General features: G+C 41.3%; 1 protein-coding gene across 6 annotated transcripts in view; it reads right to left on the bottom strand.

Moving 5' to 3' along the window:
* Window positions 1-22168, bottom strand: part of DPP6 (dipeptidyl peptidase like 6) — a 542989-nt gene that overhangs the window by 151120 nt on the left and 369701 nt on the right. For all 6 annotated transcript variants that reach the window (XM_038127465.1, XM_038127466.1, XM_038127462.1 and 3 more), the window contains exons 2-3: window positions 16760-16874; window positions 10239-10337 (exon numbers count right to left, since the gene is read on the bottom strand). In XM_038127465.1, coding sequence (XP_037983393.1) covers window positions 10239-10337; window positions 16760-16874 — 214 coding nt within the window. The remainder of the gene's footprint in view (window positions 1-10238; window positions 10338-16759; window positions 16875-22168) is intronic.

Below are 22168 nucleotides of genomic sequence, written 5' to 3'. Positions count from 1 at the left end.
CTGATGTGGGGTTTTAAAGTGTAATTACATTCCCTTGATCAATGATAATTATCTCATTATAAATTTCTTTTAATGAATTATATAAGTCTGGGACTATTTCTTGTAAAAAAAAAAAAAATAGGAAGTGCTTTTCATACATTCAACATCTTAATCCAGTCAGGAGATCCAAGCTCACTGGGGACTTTTTCTTAGATAAGTAAATCTTTGCCTGCTAAATTTTCAGTTACAAAGACTTGATATAAAGTTTAATCACCAGAAATACAGTATTTCCTGTCTTCAAATTATTTAATTATGGTATCTCAGCATGTATTTATGTAATGTTCATTAAAAGGAACAAGCAGAATACATACTGCTCTAATTAATACTTAGTAAGCATTCCGTGTTCAACAAGTGTCCAAGAGCAGTGGAGCAAGCTCTGGGAAAGCTACTGAGTCAGGGAAATGTTCTTTGCACCAAGTAAAAATCTCCAAGAAGCAATCAAAGTTGGGCAGGGCAGCATGCAAAACAGAAAATTGCCTTGATTAAAATATTAAAAAAAAAAAGTTTTAAAAAGTAAGCAAATTGCATCCTAGAGAACAAAAGGTTCCCAAGGATGGACTGTGTCGAAAGACAAACATTTCTGGGATCACTACTGAAGGTATCAGCAGTGTGTAGTAATTAGGATCAATGGCTTAACAAGAGGCCTGAGGAGTTCTCCTTTCTCCACCACCCCTTTACAGTCCTCACTTAAATGTGCTTTTTGATCAGCATCTCTTGCAATTATGCACCTCATTTCTTCCATCTGTGCTTTCCTGGGTGCTTAAGTGGCTCTCTTCTAAAATGTTTCCATCCTTAAATCAGCCTGACTGTTAAGAAAACCTTCAGCAAGTTCATGCAAACCCTCTTCCTTGACTTTCTTTTCCTACAGTTCAAAACTGAGTCTCCTTTCTGTCTACCCACATCTTCTAAGCAGTGCTGCATCCAAGCAAAAAAAAAGAATTTCTTACTCTCTCCAAAGGCAATCATCCTCGTGGTGAAACACTGCCAAGCTCCTGGGGAAGGGAGACCACCACCCTCTGCTCTGCCCAACTTGCTCCATCACCCAGGAGTAGAGCACAGCTCCTGTTTCTCTCCCTCCTCTTGCCTGTGTTACATTCCTCTGAAGAGTCACAGAGAAAAACCCTGCAACTTTATTTTAGTACAAATTCAACCAGCAGGAATGCAATTATGCCCATCCTTTTTAAGGCTTACCACAGACAATTTTTGTCCCTGCAGTGTCCCCTTCCCCAAGGGCTGGGGACAGCTGGGAGCTCACCCTTACCTGGTTCACAGGTGTCAGCTGGGGAAGAGCATCTCTTGGTGTCACACTCTACTTGTATCTATTCACATGGATTTTATAACTAACACCCACTGAGAGAGCACCTAATCCCTCTCCCAGTTAAACTCTTGAAAAACCAGTGCCTTTCCTCTGGCTCTGAGAGCAGCAGGGTTTTGATTTCAAGCCAGTTTGAACAGGATGAAAAAAAAACCCTGATCCTTTTCCTGACTGGATTTAAACTGTTCAGCACACAGGCAGGACTTTGCATGTGGTTCTGTCTCTGTGGTTCAGAAACAACTCTGCTGAGAGCCACATTCTTCAAAGTCCCCCACAGGTGCTACTGCTCCCTGTGGCAGTGTTTCCTTCTCACTTCCATCCCTGCTGTTCTCCTTTTTTTTTTTTTTTAATCAAAAGGCTCCCCACTGTGAATCCAGTGTCATTGCAGTACGTCTGCCTGGCTGGCAGGTAAAAGAACCCTGCACTGAATTTATCAGCTTTGCATTCAGCACCAGGAAATGAGCCTAGAAATGGTGCAGTGCACCTTAGAGCAACACACAGCTGATGGGGAGGAGCAAAGAGGTCAGCTACTACATAATTCCCAGGGATTTCTACCTCAAATATACAAACAAATTTAACACACAAAGGAGTCCAAATTGTTCTAGTTTTCACATGCCTTTTACAACTTCAAATTATTCCCTGAAGCTGCTTCTCTCTGGCAGACACAGTCACGACAGGAGGCATTGCCTTGCTTCTGAGCTGCTTTGAGGAAAAGCACTAATTTTAGTGGAGCAGGGCTTGAAATGGAAATGGGGAATCTGTTTTTGTTAATGGCTGTAGAAAGTCTACAAAAGCCTGCTGGCCCAACATGTGAGAGTGGGATGTTGGCTGTTAGGGGGAAGTCTACTTTTCCTCTTTAGTTTTTAAAAAAATAGGTGGGAACAGAATGAGGCAGTTATGGGCAGTAGGCATTAACAGAACCTAGACAAGAGGAAATGAAGTTCAAGGAATTCTTCTGCCTCTTCCAGTCATCTTTGATTCACTAACTATTCTCTTTGATACTGTCACAGCAATTGAATGTATTTTCCAGCTCTTCATCATAGGCCATTAGGCCTCTTCTCAGCAGTACTGACTTCCAGACTCATTTTCACTCTTCACACAACTCCAGCTCCTGCTCCACCTGGGACACCCCCAAGATCCTTTCTTCTTGCCTGGGCTTCTCCCCTGAGTGACTGTGCAGCATCACATTGTCCATACCCTCCTCGTCACTCATTCCTTGCCTCTGGGTTCCTCCAGGGGACCTTCATGCCACCAGCCCTGTCCCTGGGATAGACCCTTCACTCATCCTGGCAAGATGCAGAGACATAACATATAGAAAGCTATGGCACTGAATGCTTGTGGCCACTTTTCAATGCATGTGGGTTTTTAGATGTTCTCTAACTAAAGCCATATGTTGATACCTCAGGAGGAAATTTGACTCAGAGGCTCAACAGCAATCATGATGAGCAGGAGAATGATTAGAGTTCAGCAGGCTTTGGAGAAATTAGGTTACCTATGGAGGCTTCTAAATATAAGGTTAGGCTCTTATGGAAATCTTGGCATCCTCAGGACATAAAACTACTCAAAACCACCACACAAACCTCTATTTGACCATTACTATGTTACTTCTGCTTTTCCAGGGTGAGATATTTTTCCCAAACATGACTATCTCCTTTTAAATGCAGAAGCTGCTGTAAACACCAAAAACTTATTTTCTCAGTCCAAAAGTAGCACATGTGTCCCACCAGCACTGCAGGGAAGAGTGCACTGAGGCACTGCCCAATCCTTGGCACCGCACTCCTCCCCAGCTTGCTCCTGCAGACTGTATTAATTTTTGAAAGAGCCAAATTGATTTCCCATTTCATTCTCTCTAGCAGTAATGAACAAAACAGCTACATGGCAGGAATGCTCTCCCCCATGGCCTATTATAGTCTCTTAAAAATCCATTAATTCCCAAGTTCCCTGTCTTTAGCGAACAGGTTACTGTCACTGCTGAACTCGGGCAGCTGCCCAGACGCTGAAAGGCAGGAGTAGGACAAATTCTCTCCAGTGCTTTCAGAATATAAATCCACAGAATTCTCTGAAAAAGATGATCCAGGATGGGATCTAAAATCAAAATTATGGTTCAAATGGTTTAACGTATTCCTGACTTCTTCCTCAATGTGGCAGCCATGACAGAGCAAGATCTCTTACCTACTCTGCTTTGGCAACACAGGATGTCGCTTCATGAAGGCATTTAGAATAAGGATAGAGATCAACCAGCTCTGAAATGCATGGACTCTTCCATTGGCACCAACACTACCCACTTAACAAACATCCACATCTTTATGAATCATAACAGAGGGTTTCTGAAGGCCATCCCCAGCAAAACCATGCCATGTTAGACAAGAAGAGCTTTCTTAGCCCTTCCCCTGTATTTTCTTCTGGCCCACACATCATTTTCCTTTAGTGAGGGTGTCTTTACTCTCAGCATAAGGTCATCCTTATAGGCTGTGGGGTTCTTTGTAATGGGGCCTGGAAGTTCACTAAACCTTAGACGCCACGAATCAATGTGCTGTGCACCAGGTATCTTGCTGTGTGTTTCAGAAAGTATTTAAAAAACATTTCAAAAGTCTAAACACTCATAAAAACACTGCAGAAAGAAGCTGCCATGAGCTTGGATATGAGGTTTGAACTGAAAGTGGAGAAAGTTTTCTTTAAACCATTAAGACCAGTAAACCCATTCATTTCAGTCTTTTTAACACACATTTAAGACACATTGAAATGAACGACCTAATATTTCTAATTAAAAAGGTGGTCAAATATTCTGGTAGAGTAACCCAGTTTTTCTTTATGTCTTCATCAGATTTACACTAACAAAACCATCTGTGAGCACTTTGTACCTTACATGCATTTAACATAAGACAGGAGCTGGGATGGCATTGTGGATCAAGGGTGCCTGCAAGGGGAACTCCTTCCTAACACAGCCCCCAAATGTGCACAAGACTGCAACATGCAGTGCCCAAGGAAGGCAGCTTTGTCCTTTGGATGCCAAACAGAAAGATGGGTTTTCCTTTCCTGCTGACAGCCCAGCCTTGCCAAGAGAAAGGCTCCTGCTGCCTTGCAGTTTGGATGGTCAAAGCTGAGAATTGCAAGCTGAGAATTGCTCTCTGACAAAAAGTTGTAGGGATGTGGGAGTTGGCCTCTTCTCCCAAGTAACCAGTCATAGGACAAGAGGAAATGACTTTGAGTCGTGCCGGATTTAGACTACACACTAGGAAAAAATTCTTCACTGGACAAACACTGGAACTGGCTGCTCAGGGAAGTGGTGGAATCACCATCCTTGGAAGTGCTCAAAACCCATGTCAAGGTGGAGCTTAGGGACATGGTTTAGTGGTGGACTTGGCAGTGCTGAGTTAATGGTTGCACTCAGAGGTCTTTTCCAACCTTAATGATTCTATGAATCTTTTTAGCTCGTGAAGAAGCAGCCCAGAGAAACCTGCACTCCAGTCAACCATGCTGTAGCTTCTAAGAGGGCAATTTAAGTCTAAAGAGCTGTCAAAGCAGCACCTTACCATAAACCGTTTTCATAACGAAAAATATTAGCACTTACAAAGTTCTTAATATCTATGCAAAGCAACCTATAAATAATTCATTTACTCCACACACGCATCTGGATCATTTGAAATGCATCAGTGCTTTTATCAATACAGTGCAATGGATTTACACTGCAGAAAAGAGGCTTGAGGGCATTTGGGCTATCTAAGTATTGTTGATCTGAGCACTATTACTAAAGGTAAACTGAAATAAATTACCTCAGTCACTACACTGTGGTTTTTTCAGCATGGTAAATAAAACCTATTAGTTCTAGGTCATTAAATTCAATATTAGGCTTTGAAAGAGCCCAGAAATTCTATGATGTTATTAGAGAAACATGCAGCAAAACATATGTGCTTCAGTTTTACAAATAAAATAATTACTTTGTTATATTTAGATATTACTTATTAGTGCATTTTTCAAAGGGATTTTTGAGATAAAAGCCCAGCTGCCATTCTCAGAGGCAAGCTGGGCACACCATGGTCCTGGCTCTCACTGAGTGGCACATTTCCAAATAACTGAGACATTTCTGAAAATGTCATTTTAAGCCTCTTGTTAATTTACTCATTATTCCTCTTCTTATAAGAATAAATATTATTTTTCCTATATTACAGGTGAAGTGAGTGGGCAGGGACCTTGGGGAGAAGGGCTTGATTGTCACATTTTTTAAGTTCCTGTGACCCTAAACATGTCCTTTGCTGTCCTGTGCTCCTCAGTGCTCCTTCCTGATTGAATATATTGTGCTGTCCTAATTTTAACATTCATCCTTCCCCTTTGGCTACAACACCCTGCAAGGATTGCCTCCCCACGTCTGGCCAGTGTTTAGCCCAAGGAAAATGCTCTCCTAATAAAAACCTCCAGTCACTTACCTACAGCCCAAAATCCTGACAAGAGCCACTACTAGATACAATGTCTTGCAAGATGCCTACAGCAAGGCTGGGAAAACATCCTCTAAAGAGGAAGCACTGACACGTTGCACCATTGCAATAAATTCTGTCAGGATATTAAAGGCTGCTCTGATGTTTTCCTAACTAAAACAGCATCCAAGTACTTTCAAAGTGGGTGAAATCTATTTGCCATTTAAGTACAAAGACAGAAGATTAGCATAAGTCTCCACAAGTAGCACATACAGTTCAGTCCCCACTGCTTTCTTTTATGTGATGCTCCCTCCCCATGAGGCAGCAGTGCTCCCAGGATGTGGAGGTCAGACTCACAGCTGGCAGGAATCACTGCAGATCAAAAGGGCCACAAAACCAGAATGCCTGACTCAACTTCAACTGCCTTCTCAGGTCAGGTCTTAATAATGGCTATGGATTAATGTTTATAGCAGAAATCAGACAACCGAGCTGCTCTTCAGCACAAAATTACCACAAATTTCTTTATCCTGTTTTTTGCAGAACACTACAGGAACATTGCACCATCCCATTGAGCTTTTCAGAAACCTGAGCTAAACTGCTGTGTGAGAGAAATTACAGGAAAAGCCCAATAATTTCAAAGCCTAATTACAAGGTAATGTGGTGCTCATGAGCAGAACTGCTAAACAATTAGGGGCTAGACTAACAGTGAGCCACCTGTCAGCTGGGAGAGAGCTGAAGAAAGGCTGGCACAGGACACTCCTGACAGGCTGTGGAGGGGGATATGGAAACAAGGAAATGTTCAAATACTGCATTTAAGATACACAGTATGAAAAGAGCCACTCATTGGAGCTTATGTGCTTGTTAAGTATATGGACAATATAATTGTAGTTGTACAGGAAAGGGAAGTCAGTGCAGAGTGCGAGATATGGAGGGATGAGGAGAGCGGTGCAGGAGGGGTGGGATGAATGGGGCTGGAACAGAAACACAGCTCAGATGGACTGCTGGATGGAGGTGGCAATTAATCACCAGCAGAATCCCAAACTTCCTGTACTTCACTGCTTTAAACCTACTGCAGTATAACACATATGCGAGGCTGTCCTGAAAAGCGAAACCTTCACAGTAAAGTCAGCATTTACTCACACTACAGGGAAAACCTAACCAATAGCAGTCCCTGGAAGTGCATCTAGAAATAAACTCTGGAGCAGTCCATTCTAGTCACAAAATCACAGAATCAAAGAATGGCCTGGGTTAGAAGAGGTCTAAAGATTATCCAGTTCCAATCCCCTCCCATGGTCAGGGACACCTTCCACTATCCCAGGTTGCTCCAAGCCCCATCCAGCCTGGCCTTGAAAACTTCCAGGGATGGGGTATCCACAGCTTCTCTGAGCAACCTGTGCCAGGGCCTCGCCACCCTCACAGTTAAGAATTCATTCCCAATATCTAGTCTGATCCTGCTCGCAGTCAGTTTGAAGCCATTCCCCCTTGGCCTGTCCCTATGAGCTCTATGAATCCATTGCTCCTCTCTGGCTCGCTCTGAACAGAGCCAAAGACAACAGTGGTCAGGAGAGCAGAAGACAGATGCTAATTAAACAAAGTGTTCTTTCCTCTCCCTGAACCAGTGGATAAAAATGCAAACTGAAATTTGAAATTACAGTGTCAGCACAAAAATTGTAAAATGTTCAGATTTACAAAACTTTACAACTTTGCCACTCCTCACTTTGTGCAAGTAAATTCAATTACGATTCCATTTAAAAAATTGCAAATATATCCACATATGAGCCACAAGTTGTGATTGGAAGCTGAGACAAAGCCTGTAATCTTTACACTGAAAGTGTATTTATGTCAGCTTTGAGATGGTTCTTTTCTTTTTTCCTAGGTCCTTTAAAATCAATAGAATGGAATGACACATAGCTATTGATTAGAAATATTTTATTTTTCCACATGCCCACTGAGAATCAAGAAAACACTAAAACATGAGCTCAACACATCAATTTTGTGGAACCTTCAGCATATTTTTAAGTGTGACCCTGAATATAAATATTTCATTTATTGAAACACTTGGTCTAAGACTCGTTCTAGATAAAGGAAAGACCTTCCTCATTCAGTGTTTGAATCAGCCCCTTGCTTACTGGGAAGAACACAGACATTTTACTGACTGAATTATTCTGGGAGCAAATCCCCCAGATGATTCAAACACTCTTAAACATGCAGTGTGCTTCATCTCTGGCCACCAGCCTCCTCCCTTCTGCAATGATGTAGAGGGAAAGGAAGGAAATGGAGATTTGATGAGCCAGGAGGACTGAATTTTGCAGAACTCTGAATGACTGTGATATTTTACTGTATAATTAACCGGAGAGGAAGGGGAAGAATGACACACGACAGCTACCCATTTATTTTATATTTATATATTTCTATTTTAACTGTGTGGATGCCCACAACGCATCAGTTAGGTTTGTAAGCAGTCATCCAATTTTAATATGCTATTTTAAAAATATGCACTTTTTTCTTTTGCTAGGGCATTCCAGAAATCTTGTTATACTAAGTTAATTAGTTTGGCTTTGGCATTTTTGGAGTCTTTCATTTGCATACTGAAAAATAAGAGGCCAATAACAACATGGGCTTAGGACTCTGGCTACTGGTCTTTCATCTTAATCACAATTTCACCACTTAGCCAGCTAGAGAAAGCTATGAAAAATCCAACTATAGTACAGAAAAGCAATTAATGTTGTGAAATGGCTCTGGGTCCTTGGATGAATGACATTGTAGATGAGCATCTTGTCCTTGAATGCAAAGTCACCCTTGGGTAAATCTGAAAGGTATCTATTGGCTTCATAAAATTCCTTTAGATGTATTAAAATCAGTGTCAGTGTTTGTTCATATCAAAAGACTAGAGTAAGTAATTCTAAAATTTCTGTGTATGTTTTCATAATATTTGTATTTTCATAATATTTTCTCTCTTACAGAAACAATATTTTTAGTAATTTCAGAAGAAACAATGGAGTCATTAAAGGTACATGAGAGGGCAGAGGTGGATTTTAAACCACTCAAAATCAGAATCTTAATCTTAATAAAAGTTTTTGACCAAAAGTGAAAAAGCAAGGGAAATGCTGTTTTTTTCACAGCAGACTGCAGCTGTGGAAAACAAGCCTGATGCCCTCATCAGTGGGGGGATATTATGCCAGTTCTATGACAATACTTCATTCTCTGTTCCTGCAAAAGTTTAGTCAATTCATTACCATTCCCTCCACTATGCTCTATTTGCTATACTCTAGCAAATAAAGAAAATAGCAGTCAAGGTCTCAGTAAAACACCTTTTCCTTCATTAGGGCCATCAGGATATCTGTGCTAAAAGGAAAAGGATTCTAGACAAAACCCCCTGAACTGCAGTGCAGCTCATATTTCCGTTATCACCATTCCCAGCAAGTGGTTGTGGGGAGCACCACTCCCACGGAGAGCACAGGCTGGAAAAGAGCTCCTGCACTCCGCAGGTGTGTTTGTGAGGGTGTTTATTGTCTGCAACAGCTTCGCCCTCTGCTTGAGTGGGTGGCAGAACTTGCAGCTGGGGGATGTGTTAATTAAGCACTACCCTTTAATACTCTCTCTTTTCATTACAGGTATTAAAATTGTTCCCAATGGGCACAGCCAACAAGGAAAGCTAAACAGAGGAAGGACTTGATCCAGTTCCCCATTAAATTCAAAAGAAAAGCTAATAACTTCCGTGATAACAAGAGCTGGACTAGAACTCACATGAGCAGCACACCACAAATCGTTTTATTCTCAACAAAGCTTGTTCTGACTGCAGCAATTTCCAGGGAGAGCTGGAATCTACATCCCCAAAAGTAGCTCCACTCCAGGAAATCCAACAGGCATTAATTCAAGTATTATTTGGTTTTCCCTTGGTGGGAAAATGTAAGGCAGCAGAGGATAAAAAGAGCACATGGCTTGTGTGCAAGACCCAGCCCAGCTGCTGCTGGAGCACTGTTTGCCTATCTGCCAGGAAAAAAACCAACAGATTTGATAGGGAATAAACCTCCAGTTTTGTTTATGTTAAATAATCACAGAGGGTGCTCCAACCACTCCTTCCAACCATGCGTTACATCACTTACTAAGTTTTGGTTGCTCTTGGAGAAAAAGGCTGTTGTTTCCATGCCTTCCTATGAGCCCACTGGGCAGCCCTAGATAAAAAGTTAGAACTGTGGTGTTTGTATGTTTACCAGGAGGGAAACTGGAACAGGAATTTGAAGGTTGAAAAGGGAATTTGAGGAATTTGAATTCTGGGCAAACAGCTCTCACTGCTGGAGCTAGGAGTTGGACAAGATCTCCAGAGGTCCCTTCCAACCCCAAACAGTCCTTGATCCTTTAGTTTCAGGAGCAGCAGAAAGAATTGGAGGAATTAAGAAGGATGCCAAAAAAAACAATGGCCAGGGAGCAAGGAAGCAAAGCAAAGATACTACAAAGTGCTCAAAACTCACCAGTTATCCATTTAGCCTCTGGGTCATGAATCTTAAAATCATCACTGAAGAGATCTTCCACTGTTATCTTCTTCTTCTGAGACAAGCTGTTATCTTCCACTGTAAAATATTCAAAAATAAACTACCATTAATTCAGCCATGAAAAGTATCTGAAAGCACAGAAATTGTGAATAGTGACATGACATACCTCATTTGGATACAGCCCACATTAAGCTTTGGGTCACACACAAATCCCTTCCCACTGTCAGGGTTATTAAAGGAGCACCCAATGGCTCACTAACAGAATCCTCCTTCCTAAGTATGCCTGGACTTAACAGCTACAAAAAGAACAAGAAATGGTCCAAAACACACATTTTCAGACATAACACGATCAAAAAAGAATCTAAGTCATGCAAACACACCTATAGATGTCATAATGATATATAATCTTTACTATTTGAAGGCTAAACCCTAAAATATTTCTGAAATTATGAGCTACAATTTAAAAAAATATTTAAAATAGCCCGTTTTTATAGCTTATATTTTTATTTCCATAAAAAAATTAACATTAAACCAGTTGGAAAGGTGTTTAAACTTATCAGGGCTCATACAGATTACTTCAGAAATTCACAAAAGATATTCCATGGGAATCAGACATTTGATTTCAGAAGTATTTTTGAAGTCTATGAGACATAACCCTTAATCTTTAGGTGTTGCATAGCTTGCCCATACTTATTTTAATTCTTAGTGAAAGGATATAGAGTTTCATTTGTAAACATGGTAATATCAAAGCTGAAAGTTTTAGAGAAAAACTAACAAATTTGAAAACCCAACAATTTTGATAATATGTTCCCTCTTTCCTTTTCTCCCATCAACTGAAATATTTTTTTTTTTGTTTTGACAAGCAGTCACCCTCTATGAATAATTTGTTGTCAACATTACATTTTTTGCTGAAATAATATTTTCATGGAAACCTTTCAGTCAGCTGTAAATACATTTGCTCTTTTAAAGAAAAGAGGAGGCACATTCTGAGAGCCTCCATTCCACAGCAGAAATGTGTGTTCCAGCATCTTTCCTCGTGAGAGTATCCTCATGCCTGAGGTTTATTGGCAGCCTTAGATATCTTTAATATTGTTTAGTGCTAAACTTACACTGAACACTTATGATTAGAGAAGTGGAAGCAGACCCTGAAGGCACTTATTTGTGGAAAAAAAAATTTGCTTTGCTGCACTAAATTGAAGCCCTTGAGCTACCTGAGATGACAGAAAAATACCTGTGAACAGTGTTTTGTTCCACTAAAAGGTGTTTCAGAACAAACTTTCACTTTTACCAAATTAAATTATATTCTTCAATGTTCATATTTTTTCCCTAGTCTGGCTGAGACTTCCACCACACTGTTCACTGTGGTTTCCAAATTCCAGAACCCATTAATACAAGTCCTCAGCCAAATCCCTCTGTGTGACAGCATTATGCCAAGTTATTCTGCATAATTTTATTTATTAAAATGGAAAATATACGTGACAGGGACCCCAGGAAATCATTTAAATTTATTTCACTGTGGTGAGAATCCCCAGAACTCGATACCCAGAGAGGTCAGGTGGGGCAGGAGCCCACACACAGGCTTAGGTTTGTGCCTGTCCCAGGAGATGCTTCCCAAATGCCCTCTGGAGGAACACAGGCACCCTCCTACCCCCATGAGGGCAGAAGGACAGGCACTATCAAACCTCTGTGCTGGAGATTTGGGAAGAAGCAGGGTGGGAAGCCCTTCCTATTCCTCCTTTTTGTGCAGGTTGGGGACAGCCAGTCTGGGAGCTGCACCATCTCTGCTCCTCCTCAGCACTCAGCCCCTCGTGAGGGACGGAAGCAAGAGAGGGAGGCAGCACCTGGACTTTGCACCTTAGGAGCCTCTCTAAGGGATGAGATAAAATTCCCTTCCTGTCCCCTGCCTTGGGCTGCAAGAGCTGCAAGAGGTCCTCTGCTGGACCATGGACTACATTCATCTCAGCCACTGGGGAGAAAACAAATAAACAAAATAATAAATCCATCAATGAATTCAGTAATAGGAAAAAAAAAAAAAAAAGATTTACCGGCGTCTCCTCTAACAGACAGATAGGTCAGAGGGCTTATTAAGAACATCTGCTCCATTCCTCTAGCCCTAATGGAGACATTTATGGAGGAAGAAATGCAATTGTGGGATCTCAGGCACCCCACTCTGTCCTGAGCAGCAGATTCTAAGTGTGCCTCAGGGTGTCTCAACCAGCTGGTGGAAAGGTTGTGTTGTCCACACCCAACTGCAGGGACCTGGAGACCTCTTTGGGCTCATGGAAGGACAGGACTAAGCATGTGCCACCGTTTTTGTTTTACATTCACATCCCCCAGCCCAGCAGATCCAGATGGCAGTGTGGCAGCCAGGCAAGTGGCACAGGGACCTGAGATCTGAGTGCCAAGTGACAAACCCAGCATCCAAACTCCACAGCTACGTGCTGAGAGAACCAAGCAGACACAGTGTCCATATTGGTTTGGATTCAATGTTAGAGGCATGGCAGGAGCCCTGTGTTTGGGTTCATCTGCCTGCTCTTCATCCTTGCACCCAAACAAGCCTGGGCTGAACCGACATCCCACAGCTCTCCAGAACAAAGATCTCCACAAATCCAGAAAGCTCCAACAAAAAGGAGCAAGGAGCTGACCTCACTGTCTGTTTTGCTTCTTCTCTTTCAAACTTCTTCTCAACTCCAGCCACACTCAGAGGCTTCTTGATAGGTCAGAAGGCTGCAGCCACATTTGGGCCCCACCTTTCTTTCCATCACCCCTGGTGCTCAGCCACAGGCTTGTGTTTGATGCTCTCCTCACACACCTCCTGGCCTGTTGTGCATTGCATGAGAGGGACAGTGCCTCCATCTCTCTGTGGCCAGCACACCAGGAGCTCCATCCCCACCTCAGCATACCTGCTTGATCCCTGGGCAGACCCAACCCCTCTTTTCCCCCCAGATGACCTCTCTGTACCCAAAAGGCAGTGGCCAGATGTCATTGCAGGCCCCCAGCTGGACGATAATTAGCATTGGCTCCATCATTCCAGAAGGATGATCAATCACTTTATTATCTTATAGTTATTAAGAAACCCATCACCCTTACAGACAGTCATGATACAGGTAGACCTAATTGGTCCATCCAATCCAAACACCATCACCATTGGCCAGTTAAGAAACCACCCTTTGGCCAACAAATCTCCATAACACATTCCACATGTTCACAACAACAGGTGCAGCAAGTAGAAATAAGAATTGTTTCTCATTCTTTTCTCTGATCTTCTCACAGCCTTTCCCAGGACGATGCCTGGGAAAGTTGTGCCTGCTGCTCTCTGTGGCCAGAGAGCTGCTGCCACAGCCAGACAAGGCAAACAGGCAGCCTTTCTCCCCTCTGCAAAATCCCACCTGTTAGTAATGGTGTAAAATACACACTCATATATAACTGTGGTTAACAAATTGCTTTCCTGCACAGCTGGTCAAAGGATAGTGCCTTGCTCTGAGTATCACAAGAGCTGCAAAGCTTTCTAGGCAGTGCCTTTGACTGTCAGACAGCATGCTGTGAATTAATGCTATGCAATGACTAGCTCAGTAACACTTCTGAGAAATAGTTCTTATGGATTTTTCAAAAATTTTAATATGGATTAGGGTGTACTTTCTTTTTTTTTTTTTTTTTTTTTTTGACTAAAAGGTCAGATTTGAAAGGAGCAAATGTGATGTATATCTCCAGAAAGCTTTAAATATCAGGAACAGATGTATGAGAAATCAGCCTCTTCCTAAGCACAATATCTAATGGAATTTGGAAAGGCCTTATTTTACTCAAAATTTCTGTAGGGCTGGGTCCTCTTTTCAGGTTTGCTCTGTGTGTATGGGCATGGGCAGACTTCTGGAAAGTTCTGCATGTCTTCATATAAATACACAAACAATGGAATGGGAACTGCACAGGTGCCACATGCTGTGACAAGTGAGGAGCTGCCAGTTAGGAAAGCCTCAGGACAGCACTGTTATCATTTGTATAAATAGTTTAACATTTTTCAAAGGTGGGTGAAATGGCAGGACTCACACCATGAAACTGGAGAAGCTCAGCATAGGCAATGGTGTAGGTGTGGTGTCCTATAGTGTAATTAAATGTAAATTTCCACTATATATATATATATATATATATATATATATATATAATTCTAGCATAATTAAATGTAAACTTCCACCACTTTGGATCCATAATAAAAACAGAAGCAGTACTGAGCTCAGAGATTTTGTATGTGCATATAAGACACAATTCTGAAACACCAACAGGGGAAAAAAACAACCCAAGCCCAGCTTCCAGCACATCAGGTAACTAGAGATCTCAAAAAACATGAATGGAAATTCCAGCAAAGAAAATGACTTTGCATCTTCCTAAATTTTAAGCACAGAGATCCTTTCAACACTGTTATCTGGAGGTGTTGCTGGGTACATAATAAAAATTCTGTGATTTATATGTGTGCATGTGTGTGCACACAATCCCAAAGGGAGAATGTCTTGTGTATGTATATAAACTACATATATAAATAAATACATTTCTGAATTTTTTTTATAACTGAATGTGAATATTTCAAGAAGGAGAAGAAGAAGAAGGAGGTCCCTGGAAACTACAGGCCTATTAGTGATGTTTCAGTGCCTGGAAAAGTTATGGAGAAGATTTTTCTGGGAGGTATTAAAAAACGCATAAAAGAGAATTCAGTCTTTGGTCACAGCCAGCAAAGCCTCATGAGGGCAGAGTCCTGCTTATCAAACCTGATTTCATATCATGGCAGGGATTGATCAAGGGATTCCCATATTGTTGATCGAGGGAAGCCAGTGGATTTAAGGATTTTGGATTTCGATGGAAGTGACACCCACAGTCCCACCCACGCAGTGCTTTAGCTTCAAGAGAACTTGTTGGGGCTCACAGGTATGGACTTTATAATCCAGGCTTTTCTGGGCATCTTTGAAAAGTCTATGCTTCTGTAAAACTGCAGGCAACATTTTGTGCCTAAGAAGTTGTGCCTGATGTGAGTGTAGTCCACACACCATGCCCTAAAACATCTCAGAGACAAACAGCACTGTCCAAAGATGCTGAATCTGAACACCAGCAAAATTAATTTAATAAGCGATCTTTGTAAAATTAATTTAATTAAATAATTATTCCGGCATGACCACATGGAACTTAAATTTGCATTGAAAACTTCAGGATAATATGAAATAAACTCAATATGGCATGACATTAACTAACTGAAAAATAATGTACTGATTGCTTCACTAATTTTCAAATTAACTCAATGCACTGCTGTATTTCTTGGGTTGTCCCTGTCTCCAGTTCCTCACACAGCAGGACTGTGGGATAAGAATTTTGTCTGGGAAGATGGCCTAGGCCTGCTGGACTGCATGTATTTTGCATGTAACGAGCTGGAAATTTTTGCCCCAAAACTTCTGTCTCATTTTTCCACTTCACTACCCTGTGCTCTTTCACTTCCTGAGGTTTCATTTCTCTCTTGCCTCCATTCTGCTCCTCAGCTCTGTGTTCTCTCTCGTGCTGTTCCCTGGATGCTACCACTCCCATGTATTCATCCAAGAAGGAGTCCCTGTTCTTCTCCTCTACATCCCTAAGCAAGGGACCTTTGCCTCCCCCTGGGTTTTGCAGCTCCTCACCCTTTCTGACACTGCATTCTTTTTTTCTATGTCTTGTCTCTCATTTTGTTTGTCTTTTCATATTCAGCTCACAATCTTGACAGTGCTGCAAAAGCACTTTATCTCTACTCCCTAAGTAGGCATGGAAATTTTCAGGGCTGTATAAATGCATAATAATCAATAATCATAATGACACCACATTAAAATTCAAGCTTACAATGTCAGCAGCAACTGTAAGAGAAGTAATTTACAGAGGTTACATGCACAGAACTTTGCTGAAACTTGGTAAGGGGATTAACTAAAAGAATTCCTTATTGGGAAGTTACTAATTATTTGCTGTGGATAAGTACAATCTGGTATATCATTATCTGAAATTGCTTTGTAAACACTGTGGCCTGAACCAAAAATCAACCCAACTGAATGGGATGGGATTTAGGTGCCAGGGCACCTAAAGGTGGCATCTAATAGTGGCATCTAATGTCATTTCCAATGGTCCAGGATATGACATTCAACAGGCAACTACTGCTCCATGTGGACATGAATTTCAGGAGTTCCTGTGCCCTCACTGACTGCCCCATGCGGGTTCCTCTCCTACCCTGCACGTCTAAAATGACATTCCCCATCCATGTTAAGGCAATCAAGTTCCAGGCTTGTGCCCTCTGGTCAGCAGCCCTGAGTTCTGAACTGAAAAGTAAAACTCTAAAACAATCTCCCTAAGAATAGCCTTGAACTCAGCATCACACTGGATAAAGTGAGGAAGGAGGATTCCTTTGATGTCGACTTTGCTGTTAGTTTGCAATCCCTTTACTCTTGGAAGTGTAAAATTACAGAAGAAAACCAGACTGGGAGTGAGTTAAAGGTTATAAATACCTGGTGTCAGGAGTATGACAGAGGTGACAATCAGCGAGCAGATAACGAGAATAACAAGTAAGGCAATTGCAATTCCTTTCCAGTTTCTTTGAGGAGGATTACTCCCCACCAGCTCCTAGAAACATCAAAAGAAGATGAACATTTAGAAAAGGGCACTTAGACAAGGAAACAAGCCCAGAATCCAGACAGCAATGTATGTCTGCAGAACTACACCCTGTGACCATGGTGGGTGACGCCCTCGAGCCAAACGCAGTTCAGGCTGTTATCATTCATGGTGGCATTAATTGAATTCATCCCAAATAATTATACATCAAATAAATGCAATGCACCCACAGGTGGCTCAGCAGTGAGACCCACACTCCCCATTACCTCCTGGCACTCGGGCACCAGCCCCCATCCCAGCACTCATCCAAACTCACTCATCAACACCGACTTCCTACCAGCCCTCATTAAGTCTGGGAACGAGGAGCTTTACAGTAACCTTCAAGAGACATTCATAATAAGATGTCAGAGAAGCATACAGGAAGATAAATAATTCACAGGGGCATGCATAGAGATAAAAATCAATAAGGATATCCCCCTGGTGAACTTTCCTCCCTTCCCAGAAAACATGACATCTCCTCAGGGCATACTGCGTGCACTCCTAGGTTGGTAGGTCTGAGGAACTGAAGACAGGCTTCTTGTCTAGCATATACATTAAATTTAATCACGTCCTTAAAACTTCAGCATAAAGGCTCCATCACCACTCACTGATTAGCTCTGACTGCACTGTGGTTGCACCATATGTTCTGCCTATGATGTACACAGCAGCCCTGCTCTCAGGACTGAGGCTTTTATGAAGTGCTGTGTTCGCATTCTCAAGATCTTAAAAATTTATTCCGCTTTCATGTGTTTTGCTGGATTCCTCTTAGCATTTTGCACTATATGTGGTTTCATGCATGCATTGAAGCACCCACAGGAGCTGTATGAAATATTAGTGCACTCTGCTTTTCCGGGAGGCTGAATTCACTCAAGGGATCTGGTCATAGCCAGAACAACTCTGGATGCTCCTCCTCCTTGTGAAACTCATCTATTTCGGGTTTTTTTGCCTCATTTCCTTTATTATGAGGGATGGTGTGTCTAAAACAGAGCTGCTGGTACTTCTTTAAAGGACTATTTTCTTTCCATTTTAAATTTTTTATGAAAACAAAAAGCTTTCTAGTAGACTAAGTTCCTCTGTTATTCAGAGTTTGCTTTACTTCTGTTTCTTATACACAGCAACAAGACTGGAAGAGAGAAGTCAGGCAAACCTCACAGTTTTGTTTTCAGAAAATACTGGGAAATATTTTTTTAAACTTTCCTTAGAATTCATTTTACAGAAAATGATAATATCTAGAATCACTTTCTATGTGTTTGGGGATCTAGCCACAACAAAAGCTATAAATCTGTAATGGAAAGCCAAGTTTGAGGCATTAAACACCTGATGCATTCCATAAATTATTCTAATTCAGGAAAAGACATGAGGCTTCTATTCCTTCTGGCAAAGAGGGGTAGCGGTGAGAACAGCCTCCCTTCCTTGTCTTCCCCTTGTTTGTACTTGGCTTTCTATATGAAATGAAAAATAATTAGAAGGAACAAATTTATAGTTACTATCATTACTGGAGAAAAAATTGAAAAGTAGGTCAGGAGCTTTGAGAAATGTAATTTTGGCAACAAGCAAGCAGAATAAATTCTTCCATTCCCACAGATTCTTTACCCTAAATATGAATACAAATGTTAATCAGTTTAGTCTCCTAACACCATTTTTAGGACACTGTTATGGTCTCCAGTTTTCAGGTGATGCAAAAAGGCACAAAAGACAGTCTGTGGCTTTCCAAGGGAAGGAAATTTATAAATAAGCCAGGGAAATAATGCAGAGCTTCTCAGCAGATGGAGAAATATTCTTTCTTTTACATCAGGGTACAGGGAGATCTAGAGAGAAATGGGAGAACTGTGGAGAAGCAGGTGAGAAACCCAGCCAAGCCCTCAGAGTGTCCTGGGACAGAGGTAAAACACTGACAGTGTTACAGAACTGATGGCAACAGTCACAGTCCTGAAAATAATCTAACACTGTCACCACAAATGGTCAGAAGTTTTAAAAATGAAGAAGAAATTAGCTCATGTACTTGAGTAACATCTACAAACGCAGATGTAGTTCAAGAGCTTAATAACACCTTGCATTAAGTGTGATTTTCCCATCCATGAGTCCCAGTGTGATAGAAATACACACACATACTTGAGTGCTCAGGACAGCTGTACTTGCACTGAATCCATTATCAAGTCAATCCCATTAATTCTCCAGGCATTCAATCAATATTTGAGCAAAATCTCAACCAAAAAAAACCACAATGATTTTCTAGTGTATCAAGAGGAGGAAAACTATTCATAAGCAAAATATTGGGGTTTAATACACTGCAAAGAAATACAAAAGAACATTTTCACTTTCTTTTCAAGCTTCTGTCAGGAAATTTTCCCTGGTAAAAAACAAGGAGAGATAAATGACTTTTCAAAGAAAGACAAACAGCTTTATTCAGCACAGGTTTGGAAAGCTGCTCTTCTGTTCTCAGTCATTTGAAGTCTCCTTTGATAGAATCACTTACAGCAAAACTGCACACACATCACACCATATTCATGACAGCCACCTCAGATTATTCCTCTCTGTATTTCTGTTAATTCCAGAGGGATGCTGCTGTGTCACTGTGACCATCTTTTACCTCCAGGGGATTACAGCCCCACCAGCCTGTGATACCCTCTGCCCTTGGCAGCAAACCCCCATCCTTCACTGGGATTTCTCACCAGCAGGCATCACTGCTCAGGGGAGCCTCTGCACTTGGGACTGAAGCCAGGAAGGTGTTTAATCCAGCCCTGGGCAGGCACTGATTCAAGCACACAAATGATGCTCTTGAAGAGGCAGCTCAAAGGGTGGACTTCCAGCACAGAGCTCAGAGCTGGAATTTGTCTGTTCCTGAAAGAGCCAGCTTGCAGAGATAAACATGGAGATCCAAACCAACCAGCAAGCAGATGCCTTTGTATTAATCCTAAAGATACCAAATTTGGGGTTCACACTGAAATCTGAGCATATCTGAGCAAAGGGAAATAAACCAAGCACATGTGGTTTCTGCTCTGATGAAAAGAACATGAAAGAAAACATTGAAGTCACTCATCAGGAGGAACCACCTCCTCTCTGCCTCACAGGAAACACACATCCTCCTGACCTCTGCAAGCAAGCCAAAGCCCTTCAGCCTGGTTTTCTCCTTCTTTCCCTCTGCTGCTTGTTTTTCACCTCTTTCTTCCTATTACATGAAAACTAAATTGATTTTGGACTTGGAAAGTAAACCAGATGTTTCCACAGGTTTTTACATAAGCACACTTCATTGATGCTGCATATTAAAAACTGCAAATGCTATCACTTACATATTCATTTGTGATTGAAAAACCTCACTAGCCACCTGTGAAGTTGATTTTGGAGCCATTAATCTAGACATCTACAGTATTTTAAGACTCTAAAATACAGATCCAAGGTGACATATTTTCCTGCCTGTGAAAGAATCACTGTGTTGACATGTTATGGATGAAGGCTGGATGTGCTCCAACCCAAGATGCTGTCAACAAAATTATTCCTGGCATGTTTATTTGAAACCTGCCAAAAGCCTGCCAGCACAGTGGTCATATTACAATAATATAATAGCTTCTTAAAACAACTCATCAAGCACAACTTCTTTTTTCTTTTTTTAATAACTGTGTCTGTATGGCTGAAGGACAATATAGACATCACTTGTGAAGTACAGGTATTATTTAATAAAACTAATATATCCTGGACCAAAATCTTTGAAGTATCAGCAGTGAGATAGTCATGGTTGGCCTCTTTTTTTCAACACAGAGCTGCCACTTTTGTGCAATGCTAATAAATCCCAGGTGTGTTATATGAAATAGATACATTCCAAATACTGGATTTAGAGGTTCCTTGCAGAAGCAGGTGACACTGGGCCGTGGAGACTGAGCTCTGGACTTAGTTACACTGGTGTAAATATGAAGCAAGGGACAAAAGATAATCCAAGAAATAAATGGTATGAAATAAATCAGGTGCAAGATGTTTTGTTGGCCTCAGAGGAGGCACGATAGGGATTTATAATTTTGTAATTATAATAATCAATAGTAATTTTGTAGTTTCCATACTTGCTACTCTTGCAAGTTCTGTTTCTTGCTTCTTTTTGATTTATTTCTAATTTTGACCTTAAATATTACACTCCTAAACACAGGAAAGAAAAATTCTTCTAACAAGCTTGTTAACACTGTTAATTGAAAAATGTGTATTATACCTTTCACTCATGCCACCTGGCTCTGAATTATGACTTCTGCCTGATGAAATGTGGGTGAGTGTGGTGTCTCTGGCAACTCAGCTTACCAGACATGGCACAGAATAAAAAGGTATGGGAATTAAACAGTGTCTCCATACCCCATTTTTGTCCAAGATAAAAAACTCCTGTGAAGTTCAGTGGAAAAATAATCTTGTTGTTAATTAGTTCTTTATAATACAAAATTGCAGCAAATTATACCTGCTGAATAGTACAACAAATGAGCTGAGGAGTGGGTAACCCATACAGTTATTAGATTATTAACCTTATGTTGCAAAAATGAAACACTAATTGCAATGATAATGGCAGTAAACTAAATGAATTACAGTGGTTAGTGCAGGAGGTTCACTGAGACTCCTGGTTATTCTGCTGATTGATGCTGCATCGCTGTCTCATCACAATCCTCCTGCCTGGATCCTCCTCTGCTCCCCTGCCTTAGACCGAGGATGGAGGCTCTTCATGGGTAGGAATCATTTTTGATATCCTGCTTGGCACAGAGGGAACCTCAGTCACTACACAATTTAGGAAGTCTCATAACACAGATAAACAATAATAAGCATGTAACTGCATCCTTCTCACCTCTGAAGTCAAGCTGAGTTACTCTTGCTTGGGGATATTTTATTTATTTTCTTTCCTTTCCTTCTCCTCCCTCCTCACCTCCCTCCTCTCTGCTGCTGCAGACCACCCTGGGCTGGAGTGTGATGCAGAATAAAAACCACTTTCCAGACAGACAGACACAGAGCCTGAGCCCCAGGCTACAGAAACTCAGCTGTTCAGGTACTAAAGGTGACCCTTCGGAGTGAGAGGAATAAAAACTTATTCTGTTTTTACAAATGAGGCATGGCATGTACGTGGGCTTTCCTGCAAAACCCAACAGAAATAAGAGGGATAAAACCATCTGCCTGTTGTGGTGATGAAAGACAACTATGTTATGCTTTTCTTCATCTTCTGTTGATGCTTTTACTAATAGGGAGCAATGATTTAAGTAACAGTGAACATCTTTGCTGCCTACTCCCCAGCACTGTGAGACAAACCT

The sequence above is a fragment of the Motacilla alba genome, chromosome 2 (genome assembly GCF_015832195.1).
Source record: "Motacilla alba alba isolate MOTALB_02 chromosome 2, Motacilla_alba_V1.0_pri, whole genome shotgun sequence".
NCBI lineage: Eukaryota > Metazoa > Chordata > Aves > Passeriformes > Motacillidae > Motacilla > Motacilla alba.
This window is presented reverse-complemented; position numbering and strand designations above follow the sequence as displayed.